General features: G+C 41.2%; 1 protein-coding gene across 2 annotated transcripts in view; it reads right to left on the bottom strand.

Annotated features, from left to right (window-relative positions):
- Nucleotides 1-21,228, bottom strand: part of NOTCH2 (notch receptor 2) — a 175,284-nt gene extending 154,056 nt beyond the window's left edge. For both annotated transcript variants that reach the window (XM_002686114.7, XM_024990003.2), the window contains exon 1: nucleotides 20,926-21,228. In XM_002686114.7, coding sequence (XP_002686160.3) covers nucleotides 20,926-20,998 — 73 coding nt within the window. In that variant the 5' untranslated portion in view covers nucleotides 20,999-21,228. The remainder of the gene's footprint in view (nucleotides 1-20,925) is intronic.
- Nucleotides 21,229-21,499: the final 271 nt, after the last annotated feature.

Raw genomic sequence — 21,499 nt, 5'->3', positions numbered from 1 at the left:
TAAGTCAAAGAATACATTTGTGTCACTAGACTGAGTCCACTCCTTCAAAAAGACATGGAAAAGCTCATTAATTTCTATAAAACTTTAATTTCCCAAAAGGCACCTTCAATCAGAAGCTGTGCAGTGCCATAAAACTCTTAGTAACAAAAACATTTAGAGAAAACAGTGATTTTTATCAAAAAGCAGAAAAATATTAACTACTTTCTTTCCGCTGTGGAAAGAAATGCTAACATACCCTCCAAAGGTAAAAGGGTATTTTTTAAAAAAAGAAAGATCCCATATTTCTGTCAATAAAATAATGACCCTGTTACACACCAAAGAATAGAAAGACTGGATTTTGGTTCTCCAACTAACCCTGGTACCTACAGTATGACCTTGGACTTGGTCTCACAAGGTCTCTGCCTCAGTCTCCACAAATGAACACATGGCCTTATAAAAGATACAATGCACATGAAAACGCTTTGCAGTCTATTAGACATTATCTTCTCAACATGCCACTTCACCCCTATGAACGGATTCCTTCCCTCTGACTCACAGAGCCCAAAATGATTTATTTTACAAAGTGCTCATAAGCAGTTTGACAACAGGTGTAACAAAGGTGTAAACTAGAAAAGATAGTGAACACTTTCCTACACATAAAGCAGCATGAACCCACTGACATGAACTGTATCACAAGGAAACGGGTTAGAAAAATGACCCACAGTACACTATCCTTCCTGGTTCTAGCAAAAATTTGAACTGGAAAGACACAGTATCTAAACAGGAAAATTAATGCCATACAAGAAATAAAGTGAATTATTTCAAAGCCTCACAAAATGGTGGTCTGAGGACAAAGGGTCAGGGAAGACTATGCTTTTGTCAGGTCTGACTTGCCCTCAGCTATGAGTACACTGTCCTTTCATGTGGCCCCAAAGACATAGTTGAGCCATTATTGTTGCTGATAATGATGAGCAGATGCTGATGAGATGACTGCACATCAACAGTTCTCAGACTCAGGTCTTGTGTAATTGGGTGTGTCCCTCTATGTCACTGTGCAGATGGTTATTAAACTCATTACAACTTCCCTAAACTTTTCACTAGAACTGAATAGCAGTCTGGATAATTATTCTCTGGTGCCAATTGAGACTAGGCACTATTTTAAAACAGTTTTCTAAAACACAGTTTCAAGGTTTATCTCTCTTCCTCCCAACACACACACACACACACACACTTAAACTTGGGATGTCTGTTTGAGGAAAAAATCCAAGTTATCAAACTTTACCAAAACCATAAATATTTCTTTACTACAGTGAATATAACAAGCTTATTCATTTCAATCTGACATACATTAAAAAATTTAATCAATTCCCAATATCCTACCAACAAATGATATGCATTTTGAATAATCTATGTGCCTCAGGAACTAAAACAGTGCTACCATCAACACTGTCCTCAGGATGATGGAGCATGGGGAATCCCAGCTCTCATGATACACAGCTGCCAGATTCTTCCAGTGAAAGAGATCCATCCTAGTGAAAGAGGTGCATCCCCCATGTGGCTGGATGACAGTGGCTTTTATTGAGGAAGCTCTCAGCTGACCACAGGGCACGGCCAAATGTCCAACCGGACTGCTGGAGGAGACAAAATGGTCCATTTGGCAGTCTGTTGACACTGACATGTCAGAACTTCAACTATCTGGCCACCCTTGGCAGTAAACTCTCCTGCACTGTACACCTGAAAGAGCAATTGTTGAGATGGTTCCCTTGACTGCAAAGTACAACTTGTGAAATGCATTTTTGTGGAAAACCCAGCATACTTTCATATCCAAATATATGTAAACAAGTCACAGACTCATATGTTTTTAGCCTCAGAATTAGTAAGCTAAACTGAAGTGCAATATGTGTTTCATCATTTTGCTTTCTTTCCCCATGACCATTTGGCAGAGTTAAAATTTTAGCTATCATGCATTTTCTTCCCTAAAATGTATCAGTTACAGTTCCCACAGAAGCTGGCTATGCATTTCCTTGTGGGTGTATGCATAAAACTACCATAACAAAACATTTTCTATTTCCTCATTTTGATCAAAAGGAAAAAAGAAATGCTAAAACGCACTTACATAAGTGACACTGCAAGACAGACACGCCCATCTGTACACAATTTACATTCTGTTTAAGGGTATGATGATTAAGGAGAGAAATGCCAAGAGCGATAAAATAAAATTACACAAAGGAGTAGCCCATGCTGTAGGAACATCAAGGAAAAGGGCATGGCAACCCACTCCAGTATTCATGCCTGGAGAATCCCATGGACAGAGGAGCCGGGCAGGCTACAGTGACCCTGGCGGGTCACAAAGAGTCGGGACACGATTAAAGCGGCTTAGCATGCAAGGAATAACAAAGACGCTCCAGGCCATTCAAAGAGAACTAAACTAAGGTTTGAGACATTAAAAACAGCTGAGGAAAAAGTACTAAGAAACAGACACCAGAACACATAAAATGCATGTAAAGGAACACAACAATATGTACTCACTGGCAGAATATATTGAAGTTGTGAAGGGTTGAGGTGAGTTAGCCATACTCTCCAGCCTGTTTCACTTTGGATCAACATCCTTTCCGGGCAACAGAGACAAATGGTTACTGCAGGCACAGAACAGCTTTAAGAAAAGCTAAATCCACCTGGGGAAAGAATCCTCAACCTCTGCTTCACCGCTGTCAAGCTAACTGACACAACTAATCAAACAGAAGTGAAGAGGATCCTTTCAAATCACGGGGGACAGAACTCAGAGTTAGTGACATTACAGAGCAAGCGATGTGATGTAATGAAACAAAAACTGCCCTAGAAATTAGACGTGGGTTCGAATCATGGCTCTGCCATATACTCACCGTGTGATTGAGAGGCGTTCCCTTAAGCTATGAGACTTAATTGTTCTCATCTGTAAAAATCAACAGCCCTTCCTCCTTAGTTGATTTCACTGGTGGCTCAAATAAGATCATGTTTACAAAAGCGATGATAAGCCAGGAAGCACTATTTAATGTAAAATATTACTGTATGTAAATCCAAAATCCTGTGAAACATAAAAGCTTTACCATCTGGCCCCAAAATGATAAACAATTACATGATTAAATTAGATTGCATACACCTATATAATGAGCCCAGCCTAAATGGGAATGGGACATTATTATGTGTGTTCAGCTGGTGTAGCCAATTTCAACAAATTTTAAAAATATTTCCTCACTGCTCTCCTAGTGTCTCAACAATGCTCAGGAATTACAAGCTGAAGCGATAATCTCCTAAACCTCCCCTAGCCTTCTCTGGCACAGAAATCTGACATAGGCCACTTCACATGCCTGATTAGATAAGCTTTCCCAATGCTGAAAGCCAACTGCTTCTAACATTTCAAACCTGATTTCCATGAAGACTCCGGGGTGAAAGATGGAAACAAATAAGCCAACCAAGTAGATCCTCCTGATTCAAAGAGTTCCCTGACTCTGACTTGAAGTATTAAACAATTTTTTTCTATGAACCAATTCCTTCTGAGGTGAAAGGAGCAAGATGCTGTAAACTGGGCAGACACAAGTATTAGAAAGGCTTTTAATTTACACAATTAATCCTGTAAATTTTACATTACTAGATGATAGTGCTTTAGTCTGTTCTTCAGATGGTCCATAATCCTGCCTTGGCAATGAAGCAGTGCAAAGGGAATCATTAAAAGAAATTAAAACAAGAAGACAAGTCTTCCTAGACTATATCTTCCAAATGAGAAACTGAAAAGATGCTAATCAAGTTTAAACTCTGGGGCCACCTGCGCTTGAGCACTGATTTTTGTACCCAGAACCATGCAATTCAGTATGCTGTTTCCAATACATACATACAGTCCTGCAAGTTAGTTATTATTACCGTTCCCGTTACATAAAACTGGGAACTGAGACTTAAGAGAAGCGAAGTGACTCGTATAATACTCTTAGCTGAGACTCAGAGCGAGGCCTAACTGGTGCCAAAACTCAGCAGCTATGCTAAAGTGAACATCAAAATGGAGTTGGAAGGATATCTAAAGTCATAAATAATCAACCTTTACTGTCATTATTCTCTCATTATCCTTCATATCCCAGGGCATTCTCTCCTTTACCTTTCAACAGGCAGCTAAACGCAACTGAATCTGAAGGAGAAAGTCCAGTATGTCTGAAAAGACCCACGTGTCTGAGCATGCATGTTTAGTATTGCATTTTAAAACAGAAGACACTATCTGGGATTATCTGTTGATGTCAAACATACTTCTCTCGTCTGTTATTATAGATGACCACCAATTTTCAGTGACAAAGGAGATAACATGGAAAAGATTCACAGAAAAGAAGAAAAGCCAAGGTTACCTCCATGCTTTTTCCGTAATGACATATGTAGAAACACTACACACAGTTAATTTCAAAGTTCCCAGGCCAAGACAGGTTAGTCCTGGGCAGTTTTAGTAATTGGTTACGTCCACCTTCATATGCTGAGGCATTCCGATCATTTTATTAATACATGGTCTTTTATATCCCTTTCAGAAAGATACAATAAGAATACAAGTGCCCAGTCAAGAAAAAGCTATCTGCAATTTAAAAGGCTGGCACACATATGGCTCTGAATTGTTATTCTAAGTCTTCCAAAAAAAAATTTTTTTTTAAAGCTACACATTCATTCCTTAATCTAAGGAATTAGATTAATCTAGTCTTAATCTACTAAAGAATTTCTTTTAAGATCAAGAAGTAATCAGGAGGGCAATTCGAAACCACTTTCCTTGGTTTACAACAAATATAAATCTATCCTTCCAATTTTCAAAAAGATTTAGAAAGAACTGCAACTCCTCAGAATGGAATTTTGACATTTAAATTGTTTCCACATTATGCAATGTCCATTCAGAGGTAGGATGTTAAGAAGAGCAAAACTTAAGTCAATTTAATGCAGAAAATATTACTAAATCCAAAGTTACATTATCTGTAGGGCTACAGGATTCCACCTAAGAGACAATGACATCTCTTACAGTGAGTAAATGTGTGAGCTCTGGAGGCAGACAAAGGGGGTTCCCGATCCTGGTCCACACCACCTACTGGTCTACATCACTAACTAGGCGACCTGGATGACCATGCCTTAATCTTTCTCTAGAAATTATAACACCTACTGTGCAGTCTAAAATCAAACAGGTATAGCACTTTTTCCCCCAAGCATCTGTCACATAATAAACTCTCAGTATATGGAAACTACCATTACTTCTTATAAGCTTCAGGAGGGCAGTTTTTGTTTTGTTCACTCTATTAATGAAGAAGCATGCCCCAGTTTATGGTTTTTCCAGTACTCATGTATGGATGTGAGAGTTGGACTGTGAAGAAAGCTGAGCGCCGAAGAATTGATGCTTTTGAACTGTGGTGTTGGAGAAGACTCTTGAGAGTCCCTTGGACTACAAGGAGTTCCAACCACTCCATCCTAAAGGTGATCAGTCCTGGGTGTTCATTAGAAGGACTGATGTTGAAGCTGAAACTCCAATACTTTGGCCACCTCATGCGAAGAGTTGACTCATTGGAAAAGACTCTGATGCTGGGAGGGATTGGGGGCAGGAGGAGAAGGGGACGACAGAGGATGAGATGGCTAGATGGCATCACCGACTCGATGGACATGAGTTTGGGTGAACTCCGGGAGTTGGTGGTGAACAGGGAGGCCTGGAGTGCTGCGAATCATGGGGTCGCAGAGTCGGACACGGCTGAGTGATTGAACTGAACTGATGCCCCAGTCAGCTTTGATGCAAATACTCCAGTTCCTCCAAAGTAACATTCCCATTTATCTACATTAATTACATTCAAATAACTGTTACCCTTAGTATATACCTCCTCTCTTTTAATATAAGTGGCTACAGCTGCCCTTGGGGGGAGAATTAAGTTATTGGAAAATATTTTAAGTGTTTTAAGGGTATTTGAGTTAACATATGCACCACTTAGATTTTCTGTAAACAGTGTGCTTACACAAAATTATAAATATCTCAGGGTACAAAAGAAAACTTTTCATAGTACTTCCACAACTGAAAAACAAAGTTTGATCAATAATTACAGAGGGAGCAGAAGAAGTGGTAGGTAGAATACAGTTTATTAAATTGGCAAAATAAAATTTGGAGTTTTGTCTTAAAACAAAACAAAACAAAACAAAAAACCTGACAACCATTTGCTCATGGCTGCCAAAACTTAAGAATAAGCAAACTGTCATGGGAAACAAATGTTAAAATATGAAACCCTTTGCTGAGAAAGTAACTCCACCAGTCCTGGCTAATCCGATTCTGAATCACTAACGACTCCAGCCCTGTTGGGTTGTCTTAACCATTACAAAGAAGTCCAAAGAGACAGGCAGGGTCTCACAGGCAAATATTTTCTCTGCTATCACTGACATTTTCAACATAGCCACACTTTTCCCCCACCCCACCCTTCCCACTGCTTCACTGTTCCCTTCTCAGATTTCAAAAACAGAGGGTCAACATACTGATACATCATTTGACTAAGGAGTTTGGAGGCTTTGCTTTCCTCATCTGTAAATCAGGGATGGACTGGATGGGTGGTTCACAGTCTGAGATTCCAAAATCTCCAGGAGCCCATAAAGTTGTGATAACAGACCATGAGGTACTTCTGTTATTTCAAAGAGATAGTTCATTTAGTGCTATAAGTCTAATTAAGGCACCGAATGCATGGTGACACCAGATGGCATGGGGTGATGTTTATCATGTCATAGGAAAGGGGGGAACAAGAGTGTCCCCCTGACATTCTCCTCAAAGCTGTATCTCAGGCAAAAAAAATCATAGTTCCTGTACTAAACTAATCCAACCACAAATGTCTGGTTAATAAATAAGGGGAAATTATTCAGCACCTATCAATACAATTTGGATGGTAGACAAATTCTCCAAGTTGGAAGTATACCCCATTAAAGGAACAGACTCAAATACAATACCCCCAAATATTTACAGGCTCACAGGAAACCAGTGAACAATCTACATGCGGCAAACATGAAGCTCCTATTTCTCACCGAGGATCTGAATCACTCATCCACTTTTGATTAAAAAGAAGTAAAAGCAACAAAAAGCCAGTCTATGCTGCAACACAAAATAACATCACCAACAGCAGCGCTATTTACTGCACTCTCACTACGTGCAGGCACCATACCATGAGTGTAACACGCATTCACTTACTGAACCCTCATAACAACCTAGCAATTACATGCTCCTATTACCTTCACTTTAAAAATAATGAAATCTTGGCACAGAGTGCTTAAGAAACAGGGACACAGCCAGTGAGTTAAGAGCCCGGGGTATCCCCACCCTTTCTCCCCTAAGCTCACAACTCCCTCTCAAAGAGAAGTCTCTCAAACACAAACAAAAATGTCCCCCGGCAGAGCCCTCAGGAGCTGGGCCACTGATCTTGAAAGCAGGCTTCTGAAGAGCTCATAGCTGTGACCCATTCTGGCTTAAAGACCCCCTTAACTGGAACTCCCTTCCTCTCAACCCAAATTCAATCTGCTTGTCCTGACGACAGAAATCAACTGAGAAAAGGCCAGGGCCATTAGCCAACTAAAATCAATCCTTTTATTCAGAACATACCAATGATTTCTAACAGCTGGCTCCTATGTTCAATGAGCTGACAATCTTATCAATATACAGATGATTAAAAACACGTATTTTGAGGGTATACAATGAGTAAGGGTTATGGAGACAAGTAGACTAGATCAATCATTCAATCAGTCCCAACTCTGCCACTTACTAATTCCATTATCCTGAGCACGTTACCGGTTTCAGTTTCTCCTACTCCCCATCTCAAAGGTTGTTGTGAGGCATGATTGTATGAATGGGAATAAAGTGCCATGGTTGACTACAGAGGCCCAAGAGCTAGAGGTCTGAATCCTGGCTCCATCCTTTAACCACCTTATTATTCACCCCAACACCCAAAGCTATGAGTCTATGCTCCTATTTCCTTACCTGTAGTATAGCTAAGTACTGTCTACCCAAAGGACAGCCATGTGAATTAAAGGAGAAAAAAATATATAAAGCCCTAAGAGAATGACACATAGTAAGAATTAAACATTTAAAAAGCAAAAAAGAGCTGAGGTTTTAAAAGTCAAACCACAAGTTTAAGTCCCAGCTCTGTCACTTATTATCTAGGGCTAAACAATGGTATACAAGCCAACTAGCCCCTCAGAGGCTCAGTTTCAACCAAGATTTTGTGAGATTAAAGGAGGCAATTGTGTAAAAGTGTTCTGTAAACTCCGCATCGCTATGTAAATGTTAGGGTCGTTTTATGTTTTATGTTAATTGTACCGAGTGGTCCTTTCAAATACTATCTTCATCTTTAAAATGGAAAAACTCAGGCAGAGAAATTTTAAGTCACAGAGAGAAGGCTGATAATTTCAAAAGTAGGAGGGAGAAAAGGATTGGGCCAAAATAAATTCAGATCATGACAAAGCAGAAAAGTAATAAGCCTTCAAGAAGAAAGATGAGAACAAACACCCATTAACCTGTTTTTAAGCAACAACTTCACCTGCTGATTAAGCCTCTCAGTGCAGTCTATGAGTAAGAATTCTCTAATTTCCTCCCAGAAACAGTATTAATAGACTTCAGGGTGAGAAAGAGCTTAACCATCAAACCTCTTTTCCCATGCATAAGTTAATTTTGTGGATGGGGCAGAATATCAAAGCCCGGGGGACACAAACTGGACTCTCACTCTAGCAATTCTCTTAACCTATACCTTAAAAAAAAAAAAAGTTGCAATCCTTCAGAGAGGTTTCCTTCTTTGGTTGGTCAGAAATGTCCTTGTTCTCCAGGTCTCCTCATGCTAAATATGGTAATAGCTGGCAAACAACCAGCCCAGTAAATTCCAATGATACTTAAGAAAGCATTCATATTGCCTGAAATTACTCTGAATCAAACACTTAAGACCCACAGAGCTGCCACATATAGCAGTTCAGCTGGAACTCTTATGTCAAAAGCAGCAGGATGCCTTAAGAACATACAAATGTGGGGAAATAAAGCAATCTACTCTTCTTTATTGCAACATTCTTCAGCAACAACATGGATCTCCTACCCACTGTGCACACAGCACTGAGCAAGGCCAGTGGGAGGCTGGAGGGAGAAATCTAAGAAACAGGTGGTGTTCGTGGGGTGCCAAAACAACAGGTTGATTCAATCAGTTCTGTCCCACAACTAATCAATTTGGTGAAGAGAGAGGAGAAAGAATCGTAGTCATCCTGTTGGCTAACCAAATGGATCGGCTAGACCACTGCACAACTATAAATTAGGTCAGAATGCCAGATTTAGTAGTGATATCAGGTCCCCCTTTCAGGGATGGTCCAAGATCCTGGATATCTAAAAAGACAAGACAGAAGCAGGCTACCCTCCACCAACCCCAAAACAGAGCTTGCTTCAGAACAGACTGGTTTTTTTTTGCTTCCTGCAGTATCTTTTTAAAAGATACTAAATGTGCATTTTCTGGGCACACACAACTGACAGCTTGTTGATTTATAATACAGTCAGATTAGAATTTTAAAGTAATTACAGAAAATACCAGTTAACAAATATACAGAAAATTGACCAAGTGCATTAGAAATCAAAGGATTTTTTTAAAGCTATTAAATAATTTTTGATATATCAATACCGGTAGCAATTTGATATGATGTAGTTCAATGTATCCATGTGTGTTTTGACGCATTAAAGATAAAGAGAATACCTTTAATATTTAAAGAAATATTTCAAATCAGTAACCAAAAACAAAATACCTTGATGAATAAAAGACACAATTTACCAAAATAAATAAAAAGAAAAGGTAACAGAAATGGCCACTGATCACATGAAAAACATTCAAGATTACTGTAAGCAGAGATACCAATTAGGATGAGGTAGCATTTACCACTTATCAAATTGTTAAAAGAGTTGTAAAAATAAAACCAGTGTTGATGATGGTTGGAAACATGGACAGTCTCATACTCAACTAATACAGTATAACTTGGTCAAACTATATGAAAGGAAATTTGGCAATGTGTATCAAAAGCCACACAAAGGTCCATCTTCTTTGATAAAATAATTTGACTTCTTGGAATTTATGTTAAGAAAATACATATTCCTACCATTATTTACATATGAGAATGTTCATCACAACATTATTTATAATCATGAAAGCTGGAAACCAAGACTAGATCTCAGATTAAATAAAACAGAATCTTCAGATAAAACAGTAGACAGCCTTTAAAACCATGTTCTTAAAAAATATTTATACACAGGAAATACATATATATTCAACATCTTATAATAAACTATAATGGAAAAGAATCTGAGAGTATATGTATTCTTTTTTAATTACTTTGCTGTACACCAAAAGTGTTAGTCGCTCAGTTGTGTCAGATTCTTTGTGACCTCATGGACTGTAGCCCACCAGGCAACTCTGTCCATGGAATTCTTCAGGTAAGAATATGGTGGGTAGCCAATCCCTTCTCAGTGGATCTTCCCGACCCAGGAATCAAACCCCGGTCTCCCGCACTGCAGGCAGCTTCTTTACCAATGAGCCACCAGGGAAGCCCTAACTAATACAATATTGTAAATCAACTATACTTCAATAAAAAGAAAGAAATATGAAGAAAAAAATTATTTACATATATAGGAAAGTGTTCACAATATTTTCAGTGGTACAGAAGTATATTGTAAAACTATAATATGCTAAAATCTTAATTACAGTAAGATTCACAGAAAAACAACTGTATGAAATGTAACAAAATATTAAGTGAGGTTTTGTTTTTGTTTTTTTTTAAGTGAGGTTTTGATTGGAGGTGATGGGATTATTGGAGATTTTAATTTTCTCTTTATGTTTTTCTGCTTATTTCCCAATTTTAAAAAATCACTCTTTGGCACAGTAATTTCTCTTCTGGAAATCTAGCTTAATAGAAATATCCTAAAGAGGGGAATTTCTGTATAAAGATCATTTATACAGAATGGCATTTAAATTCCAGATTTAATATCTGGCATTTATAAAGTGTCATTTATGCAGGAAAAAAAAAATGATGGAGACAAATATGTAACCAAAGCAAAGGAGAAATCAAAGAAAGGCAGAACAAGAAATCACATATACATTATAAAATCTACAATTTTTAAGAGTTGATAAAAAGACCAAATGATGTACACCAGAGTATTAACAGTGGCATGACTGTGGATTTTTCTTATACTTTTCAAAGGTCCTTCAGTTTAGTCGCTCAGTCATGTCTGACTCTTTGTGACCCCGTGGACTGCAGCACGCCAGGCTTCCCCATCCATCACCAACTCCCAGAGCTTGCTCAAACTCATGTTTATCGAGCTGGTGATGAACTCCTTAACCACCCTTAAATATAATTACTTTAAAAATTGTTGTTTAATTGCTAAGTTGTGTCCGACTCTTTTATGACCCCATGGACTGTATGCAGCCCGCCAGGCTCCTGTTTCCATGGGATTTCCCAGGCAGGAATCCTGGAGTGGGTTGCCATTTCCTTCTCTGGGGGATCTTCCCGACCCAAGGATCTAACCAGTCTCCTGCACTGGCAGGCAGGTTCTTTACCAATAAGCCACCAGGGAAGCCCAAACCTCCCGCCCAAAAAAATTCTTGTAAAGGTGCCAGAGAAAATCAACAAAGCATAAATATGAGTTAATTACATGTAAACATAAGGAATAATTCTATTGCTATGTAAACCTACCTTTAAATGTTACAATGTTTGTTTTCAGTTACAATCAGATTTTCCTTCGATCTCTTTAAAGTTTATGTCACAGGAACCATGACATATTGTTACTACTTTATATAGTAACATCCCAAATGTGCATGATTTACAGACATGTTTTTTTCTCTAATAATCCTCATAAAGATTAGAAAGTGCTTTAAATGTTCTAATAAAGTAAATGTCCTTCATTTTCCAATTTAAAAAGATCTAGCAAATAAAGGCATATCTCAGCAAAGAAAACAGTAAAAAGTAATAATCAAAATATACACGTCCTTAAACTTCAGTGAGTCTCTACACTTTATAGACAAAAGCACATGAAAGCAGAGAATTAAACAAAAGTTTCTTTGCAGCATACCACTTTACCATTTAGAGAAGTTAACAATTTAACACTATCTAGGGTTCTGACTATTCATATTCAGAAACTCAACAAAATGTATTAGTGCTTAAATAGTATCAATTTTTCTCTTATTGGAATGTTGAAGAAGTAAGCCAGCATAGCAACCTCTCCCTGTTAGGTACTAGTTAAAATAGATTATTTAATCTTTGAGGCTTAAAAGCCTCCCAGAATCTCCTCAAAAACAGAGATGAGAGTGAAAAGATGAAAAAGAAGCAAATGCCAATGTTAAAGTGCACCTGTCTCTGAATGAGGTAGTATACTTTAGAATGTAACCACAGCTTCTTGTACACACTTTAGTCAGCAAGCAAAACTGTATTTTAAAGGGATACTATTTGTTAAAAGATACCATATTATTAGGGAGACAATATCTGACTCCAACCAAAATATTATCATCATGTTTTCCTTACCTGACAAAATACACCCAGGCTTTCTTCCTGTAAATAAATACAGGAGGTGAGAGCACTACTCTTAACCCAGAAACAGGTTTTCCAATGCCCATGGATACAACCTGCCTTTGTGAGATGATGAATCCATCTTGGCATGATGTTTGGTTGATACAAAGAACTAGAGTCACTGCCAATATCCTGCAGACGGAACTGACTTGAAGACCAGAAACTGCCCTAGAGGTCTCTGGGGAAGGTCCTTCAGTGCAATGGGAAGAGAGACACAGGCCCCTCACCGCCTGATTGGGAGATCAAGGGCTCCAGAGCTGGACCGTAGTAACTGGCCTACAGTTCAAGACTGGCAAGAGACAGTAAAATGAACCCCTTAAGAGTTCATTCAATCATCCAGTAAAGCCCAAACTCTGAGGAGCCGGTAGGACAGGGTTTTGCCAAGGCAAGCACAAGAGGGGTGAGGGAGATGTTAGCATGATTAATCAATGCCACCTGAGGCAGCAACTCAGGGTGTGTCCACACTGCACTGAAGTCACTGCCTGACTGTGACCAGAAGCTCCTTCAGCGACTGCCACTGAGAACCAGATCTTCCAAAGGAGATACTTCCACCTTAACTTGCCCAAGATCAGGCTAGGCATCCAAGTCTCAGAACACAGCCCTCTCTCTTGCCACAAACCCACTAACAGACATAATAGACACCACAACATGTGCCAAATTTATATTTACACCCCCACCAAACAAAGGGCTCTTTGTCTTTCCCCCAAGTCAAGTTTTGCTACTTCTGAATTCCAACAGAGAAAGAGGAGAACAGCAGACAAGCCCAGCAGGGGTGAGCTGGGGGGTCGCTGTTCCCTGGTGCTTCTAGATTTACTCCCCCCAGACCCTACAGCTCTTAGTCACCCCGACTGCAGGAAACTGCTCTCAGCCAGTATAGATAAGTTACTAAGTAACTGTACTTCATGTTTCTAATTGTGTGTGCTCATCTGTCTTGTCTCCATGATGATGTCAGCTCCTTGGGGGCAGGTCTCTATCTTCCATTTGGTCAATGACTCCTACACAGCTAGAAAAGTAGAATACCCTTACTGCCTACCACGCGATGCTAGGGGAAACACACAAGTTAAGGTTGACAACACACCACAGTCCTCCTTAACACACCACTAAGACAGCACAGCTACACAGATAATAAATCGTATAGCTTAGGCCTTAGAGCTAAGAGCTTAGAGCTCCTACTAGAGTATTATATAGAAACTTATATATTCACATATATAAACAAATTAACATAATAATTGCTTTGTTTTGCTCACTCCTAGCTATGGCTTGTATCATTCCCGCTTCTTGGCTTTACTATTCTTTTTAACGTCACAGTGTATTTTCTGCCACACAGCTGGTTCTCCAGGGGAGGAGAAAAGAAAGAACAGACCTACAGCCAACTTCCTACCACTGCCAACGAACACTGCTATTTGTCCCATCTAGAGGCCATGAGCGTATCCTTTCAGATCTGAAGCCACTTCCTTCTTCCTATCACGAACAGCAAGACCAAGTGTCTCTGTTAGAGGCGCACTTCTGAGCCCCTTCTTGCAGACTGCTCAGTTCTGCTCAAGAAGTCCTCCAGAGCCCCTTTATCTTACCTTCCTTATTCTATTTGCTGCAGCAGCGCAGACACCCCAAAAGCAGGACTGCCTGAAAGGAATGACCTTTATATTTTTTTCACTAACATATGTGAGGGAAATCCCTGACACCAGATAAGTGTTCATGGGTTAACAAGAAAGACATCCTCAAAGACACAGCATCATTCACAAGGGCTGAGGACAGAATTCTTTAACAGACACCAAGAAAACTGGAACTTTTATGTATTCTGGCATCTCAGGTAATATCCTGATGGAGAAACAAGGAGGCATCCACCAAAGTCATACATGACACACACATGGCAGTCCTAAGACTTTGGATAAACTGCCAAAAAACCCCACTTTTTTACAACTAAATAATTTTATTAGCCTTTTGAGGATACCAGAGTGGCTTTCTTCTCCCTAGTGAGCTAGGCATTCAATAAGAAGCAGGCACTTTCAAGGGAGAAAAAATTGAGCACAGGACCCAAAGTCAAAGCAACCCATCTCTAACACTATCAAAGAATAAGTAAACAAAACAAAAAAGCCCTTAGCTTTCCTAGATTCTCTGCAGTGATTCCAAAATTTCCCTAGTATAAAAGTTACCTGGCCGTTTCTTAAATATACAAATTCGCAGACACTATTCCAGACTCACTGAATCGCAATCTCCAGCAGAAGACCCCAGGTGTTCTTATTATAAAACAGGTTGGGGAAACACTGCTTAACCAATGCTTCCCTCCCTTCCCTTCCTACTGTCAACTGGAAAGGGAGGTACAAAACCCATAGGGGCTACAACGATTAACTCAAGCAATCGCCCTGATGGGATCATCTTCAAGGTCCTCACGGGGTTTAACTCATTTTATGGAAGGGTGGGTGTCAGTTCAGTAAAAGGTACCTCTGGATCCCTAACACGAAAGGCTCAGGACTCTTTGAGACAAATTCCTGAGAAGATGCCAATGGGTGCAAGTCATAAGGAGGAAGATTACAACTGAATATAAGATCTTTCAAAGAATTACAGCTGTCCAAATCAGAAGAGGTAATCAAGGAGAAAAAAGGTAGGCTACACCTTAACCAGGATGTTCTAAGAGGATTAGAATCACCATGGGACAGATAGAAGGACTAGGTGAATTTTTAAAGTTCCTCCCAACAAATAAGTCAACAAAGAGGAAACTTTCAACTACCCATTAATTAATAAAAAGAGATAGCATAAAAGCGTATAGGTGGGGTCCACCTTTAACTGATCTTTTCAAAGCAGAAAGGACTATAAGGACAGACCTCTGACTCACCATCACCTGTCTTCCAGAATGTCCCACAGTTGGGACAGGCAGAGCAGGAGTCACAGGTGCCATGACCAGGAAGGACCTGCTGCCCGGCTGACCACATGCTAGGCACAGGCCAGGGAAGGGATGCGTGTGACATGGTCTCTGCCCTCAAGGAACAAATTTCATTCTGGAGATGGCTCACCCTCTGTGGTTCTCTGAAAAATGTATTTACCATGTGTCACCTTTTGCTTTTTATTGGTGATAGTGATTTTCAATGGAACCCTCTTGGAGCGAAAAAAACAAATATACTAAATGTAAATATCTGCTCAGTCTAGTTCAAGTTTACAATATGCAGCTCACAAGGAAATAAATCTCAAAAAAAAATCATCTAAACAAATTATCCTAAATTTGGGAATAACATATACATACTACTAAAGTAGATAACCAATAGGGACCTACTGTAAAGCATAGGAAAACTTGGATCAATATCCTGTAATAACCTAAATGGGAAAGGAATCTGAAAAACAAAAGATATTTGTACGGGTATACCTGAATCACTTTACTGTGTACCTGTAACTAATAGATCCTTTTTTATATAACTTTATTAATTTTCGGCTGTGCTGGGTCTTCACTGCTACACAGACTTTTCTCTAGTTGCAGAGAACAGGGGCTGCTCTCCAGTTGTGATGCACAGGCTTCTCACTGTGATGGCTTCTCCTGTTGTGGAGCACAGGCTCGAGGGCGCCCGGCTTCAGCAGTCGTAGCACATGGGCTCAGTAGTCGTGGCTCCCAGGTTCTAGAGCAGAAGCTCAATAGTCAGGGTGCACAGGCTTAGTTGCCTCTGCAGTATGTAGGATCTTCCCGGATCAGGGATCAAACCCGTGTCTCCTGCATTGGCAGGTGAATTCTTTACCACTGAGCCACAAGGGAAGCCTATACATCATTGTTAATCAGCTATACTCCAATATAAAAAAGGGTTTTTTTAATTCTAATTTTAAAAATAATATATTCCAAGAGTCCTCAAAATGTCCAAATTACAATAAGGCGTGGCAACTCTGGACAAAATAACAGAAATTGCTGCCATAGTAATACAGTAATACAGGAAGCAGTACAGGCAACTCAAGTGAGAGGCAGAGGGTAGATGCCAGCATCTGTGAGGTTAAATTCCAAAGTAAAAGTGACCTTTATGAATTGCAGAAGTGATCAGGGAAAAAAAGAGAGAGAAGAAACCACCACACACACACACACAGAAATTCAAAACGGCAAATTTAAATAAAACATCTGGGGAAGGGGAAAATTCGGTTTTCCCCAAATGTAAGGTGAGCAATAACTTTTGCAAGTACTACTTTTTAAAAAAACTGTCTTGAAGTATTGTAGTAGTCCAGAATAAGAAAACTACTAAAAGTAATTGTTCAATGAAACAAATACGTCCTGAGTGCCTATCAGATGCCAAAGCACTGTTCTAGGCACAGGGGCTGTGTGTGCTGTGTGCACTCAGTCTCATCCGACTCTTCGTGACCCCATGGATGGGTGGGGTGTTAGAACAAACACAAATGAAAAGACACAATTCTTCTCCTCAAGAGGCACACTAACAATAAGCACTTGAGGATTTGTGTGTGTGTGCATGAGCTCATTCATACGAAAGATGGAAGAGGTGTGGAGAGTGGACAAGGCCCTAGACTGAGGACCACAGGAGAGAGACTCTTGTCTCAACGTGTCCATAATGGGCTCAGTGATTATGAACAAAGTGCCTAAGCAAATGGAGGACCAAAGTAGTGCCCCTCCCACAGGATCACAAGACTAATTAACAGCTGACCTGGAGGAAAAATTTTGGTCTTCTGGCTCCTAGACCAGTGAACCTCCCAAAATACAATGCATATGGCAGACAGATAAAGAAAGAAAAGTAGAGGAGAAGAAAATCCTTTGGCTTCAAGTCATCTTCAGAGAAAGGAAAGATGAAAGAAGGAGAATAAGGAAAGAGTGGGAGTGAAATAAAAGGTTAAGTTGTGGTTCAAGAGATATCAAGAAAGGAAGCACTTAAAAGTGTATGCACAGTATCAGTATAATGTAAAATCTGATTATATTCTCGTTCAAATCATAGCTTAGAATTTTTTGCCCTAAAACCATTAAGGACCAATAGACAAAGTGTCCAAAAATGATACATATGAATGAAACTTGAAGAAAAACAGATAACAGAGAGGAAAGGAAGGGGGCAGTTTATAATAATATCATGTAAATATATATAAGAAGCCCTTCTAAAGAGACAATGTGGACCCACTGTGCTCAGATGAACAAGATGAAACAGTACTTATTATTTCTTATATAAGATATTATTTACTCTACAGCTTTTATGTCACCAATTTAAAAAATCTTTGGGAGTCAGAAGGGTTAAAAACTGGAATGGCTGATTAAGAACACGTTCGTTCTGGAAATTATTAACATTAAAAAGGAAAGACCCCAGGTACACACCTGCTGGAGAATAATGAAATATGACTGGGCTCCAACCAAGTTACTGCACCAGAATCACCTGTAAACCTTGAAAAATACAGAATCTCAAAATACGGAATTTCAGACCTACTGTGCCAGAATCCTTGGATGTTGAGGCCAAGAGGCAGCCCAGATGACGTTGATGCAGCCAGGATGTGGAGCTCTGTTCTATCACAGTGGACCAGGTAAGGAGAGAGACCACTAGGAATGGCATCAGAGAGTGGGAACTAGATCAATGCAAATTTTGTGGGCAAAATAGAATTTCTGTGGGTGTGATATTTTTTAAATGTATTGTAAGGCTGGTCTGAAGCATCCAAGCATATCCCACTGAATTCAAACATTTTCTAAAGGTCCTGAAGTCAGCAACTACAGTTCAGGTGAACCAAAAGCTACTGTTCGAGGCTATAAGCAGCTCACAGAAGAGGCAGCAGAGTGGGAATGGCACAGAGATATCAAGAATGTGGGTAGATAGTTTTAAAAAATCAAAAACATCAGGAAAAAGAGAGACTAAAAAAAAATTCACTCTCATCCTCCCTCCCCAAAAAGAAATCATAATAAAACAGAAAGAATAAGAAGAAACAAGCTCTAGGGTAAATTTTATCTTCATCTGAAAGAATAAACAATTACTCTTTGTGATTTTTTTTAAAAGCAAGAGAAGAATTCAACTGAGAAATCGTGTAGCAGGCACCAAAACCAGGGAGTGACTTCCCATTGCAAAGCAAAAGAAAACAAGGAGCAAGGGGTGGTCTTGGATAGCTGTTTAGACAATCAGACAGATGGGTTGACAGCTCCCTGCTTCAGGAATTCAGTCATGTTTAAATTAACAACTGGCCACTAGCCAAATACAGGAACACTCAAAAGTTTAAAAGGGTGTGTTATAATTGATACCTTGGCAAAACACAATGATAATAAATTGAGAAGATTCAAGAAGCTTTCACTACTAGACTCTGAAAAGTTTCAAGATCTGTACCAAGAAAAGGGCTTTTTAATCTCTTCCATTCCCATGTAGTTTAGCTTCTGAAGAACACCTGTCTAGAAATCAAAATATCTAAATCCTGTCTTTGAGCTAACACTAACACTCAGCTTGTCCATCTGAAAGCTAGCTAGTAAGAGCAGTACCTCATCAGGGCAGAAGTATAGGTCCTAAAATGAGAGAAGCCCTGTGTATCAGTTATCCTATTCCTGACATGTCTTATCATTAAACACTTAATTTAGCAAATCACTTTGGAAACATATTATTCCCTCCAACTCTCTAAATAAGTGATTTCTGGTTCTCTTTCATAGATGAGATGACAGAACATGAAGATAATTTACTAAAACAAGCTAATGGTAGACCAAGGATTATAATGTTCAGACTAGCCCATTGTTTATATTCCTCTATCCTAAATTTACACTTTACTAAAGCTTTCGCTCAAAGAAAAAGGAAAGGCAAAAATACTATCATATGTTTTGGTTCATCATCACACAGCACCTTGGTCCACTTCTGAAATTCTTAGGGACCGGGAGGTGTATGGACTTTGAACTTTCCAAGAAAGGTTTGGTGTTGAACAACCCAGCAATGTGATAAATAACTTTGATGTCTTTTCAACATCTGTGATTGGCATGTCGACTGCCTGTTAACAATGTACAAAGAGCAAATCTTTCTAAAGCCCATCATCTTCATTACTTTCTCTTTGCAAAGAGTCATAGCTCAAGTACTAAGTTTTTTGGTAAAGGTAAAACTTTCTTCAGATTAAGCTAGGAAAAGAAGGGGCCACTTTCAGTTCAACAAACATGCACAAGCCACCATCCCACTGGAAGCAGAGAGTTCACAAAAAAAAAACAAAAAAAAAACACAGTCCTGCCTGCAAAGGACTTTCTGAATACCTTTTGACTGCCACCAGTGTAATATACATTCTCTTAATTAATCCTATTAGTTGAGTAATTTCATTCCCATTTTATTGGTGAGTTCATACAACAGAGCTGGATTTGAACCTAGGATTAAAGCGCAGAGCTCCAAAGCCCAGGTTCTTTCCACGAAACAGTATGGAAAGAAATTTGGATTCTACGATTGTGGGTGGGATGGGTAAGATACGATTGGATTTCCTTTCCACGATCCAACCGTGTTCAGAAAGACTGTTGCAGATATCCAACCAAAAAGAAGCTCTGGAAGGCACCACTTTGAATTAACGTATCCACTCTTCTTCACCCGCCCCTGCCCCACCCCCAACCATGCCAAAAGAACAGCCTTAGCTGCTGCCAGGTTGGAGGAGTTGGTGATCGTCACACCACATTCCTGAGGCTGGACACAGACTCTGAAACTGCGCCCGAGCTCTGCGCCTCGGAAAGAATAACAGCAGTAGAGATTTTTAAATCATGTGGCTCAGCATGCAGCCACACCAGTTTTCCTACTGCTCCTGCCTCCACCTTTCAAAGACTCGAGCCAAACTTTACACATCGGATTCGTGGGGAACCGTGGAACTCAAGAGCGTCAGAACTCGGGCGCGCAGCAAAAGCCTGTCCCCATCCAAACCAAACCCACCCATTCACGCCGTCGGCCTTCCTTCAGCATTGCTGAGTCTGGCTGTGAAGGTGCAAGCCGCTGGGCTGGGACGCCCTGCCCCCGCTCCCTCCACGCCAGAATCTGGCATTCCTGCGCTCAGCCCATCTGCGGTCCGCGGCTGGCGATGGTTGTCCCAGGCAGCCCGCCCCCGGCTCTCCCCCGACCCCAGGAAACACGGAGCCAAATGGGCGAAATTTCCCCAATCCCCGAACTCAAGTGCTCCAAAAAAGGGAGCTGCTGAGGCTTGCTGCCCGGCCTCCCTCCGGCCGAGGAGGCGTGTGTGGGACCCAAAGGCGTGGGGAGCTGCAGGCGGCGAGGGGCGAGGGGGAGGGGGCGCACCCAGGGAGCGGTCCGATGCTGTCCAAACTTTAGGAACTAAGTGGCCTCACTGCACGCCGACGGCCGAGCCCGGCCTTCTCGCCAAGTGGAGGACGGAAGGATGGGAATGGTCGCCCCAGGTGGCCAGCCGGGCCAGAGGGGCGTGAGCCGGGGAGCCGGGGACAGCACCCCTCGGTCGGATACTCACCACGCGCCGGGGCCGCGCGGCACAGCCACAGTGCCAGCAGCGCCCACAGCGGAGCGGGGCGCAGGGCGGGCATCTTCTCGTTCGCCTCCTCCTCCGCCGCCGCCGCCTGGGCAGATCCACATGGGGAGGGGGTCCCGACAGGGGAGCCCCCACTTTTTCCTCCCCTCCTCCTACTTCCGCGGCTCACGGCCTCGCGCGGCGCCCCGAAGCTCAGACTTCAGTGTCTCCACTGCCTGCACCCCAAGTCCGCCGTTCCTGGGCCGCCGCCACAGCCGCCGCCCGAAGTTTGGCTGAAACTTTCTCGGGTGTGCAGCGAAGCAGCCTCGTGTGTCCTTCCGCCTCGGCCGCCTCCTCCCACCTCAAACCCCGCCCCGCTGTCGCCGCGGCCAGGCCCCGCCGCCTTCGGCACCCAGGGGTTTCCCGCAGGAAGAAGCGCCGGCCCGGGCTGCGCGCGGAGGGATCTACTATGAGTCCTCAGACACCCCCCAGGCTTGCCAACCCGCGTCGAGTCCGGACGCGCCTTAACTCACTCGGCGCTGGAGCGTCTCTCAGGGCCGGGCCTTTGCCAGGGGTT

This window comes from Bos taurus, chromosome 3 (genome assembly GCF_002263795.3).
Source record: "Bos taurus isolate L1 Dominette 01449 registration number 42190680 breed Hereford chromosome 3, ARS-UCD2.0, whole genome shotgun sequence".
Lineage (NCBI taxonomy): Eukaryota > Metazoa > Chordata > Mammalia > Artiodactyla > Bovidae > Bos > Bos taurus.
Note: the sequence above shows the minus strand (reverse complement) of the source record. Positions and strands in the feature narration are given on the sequence as shown.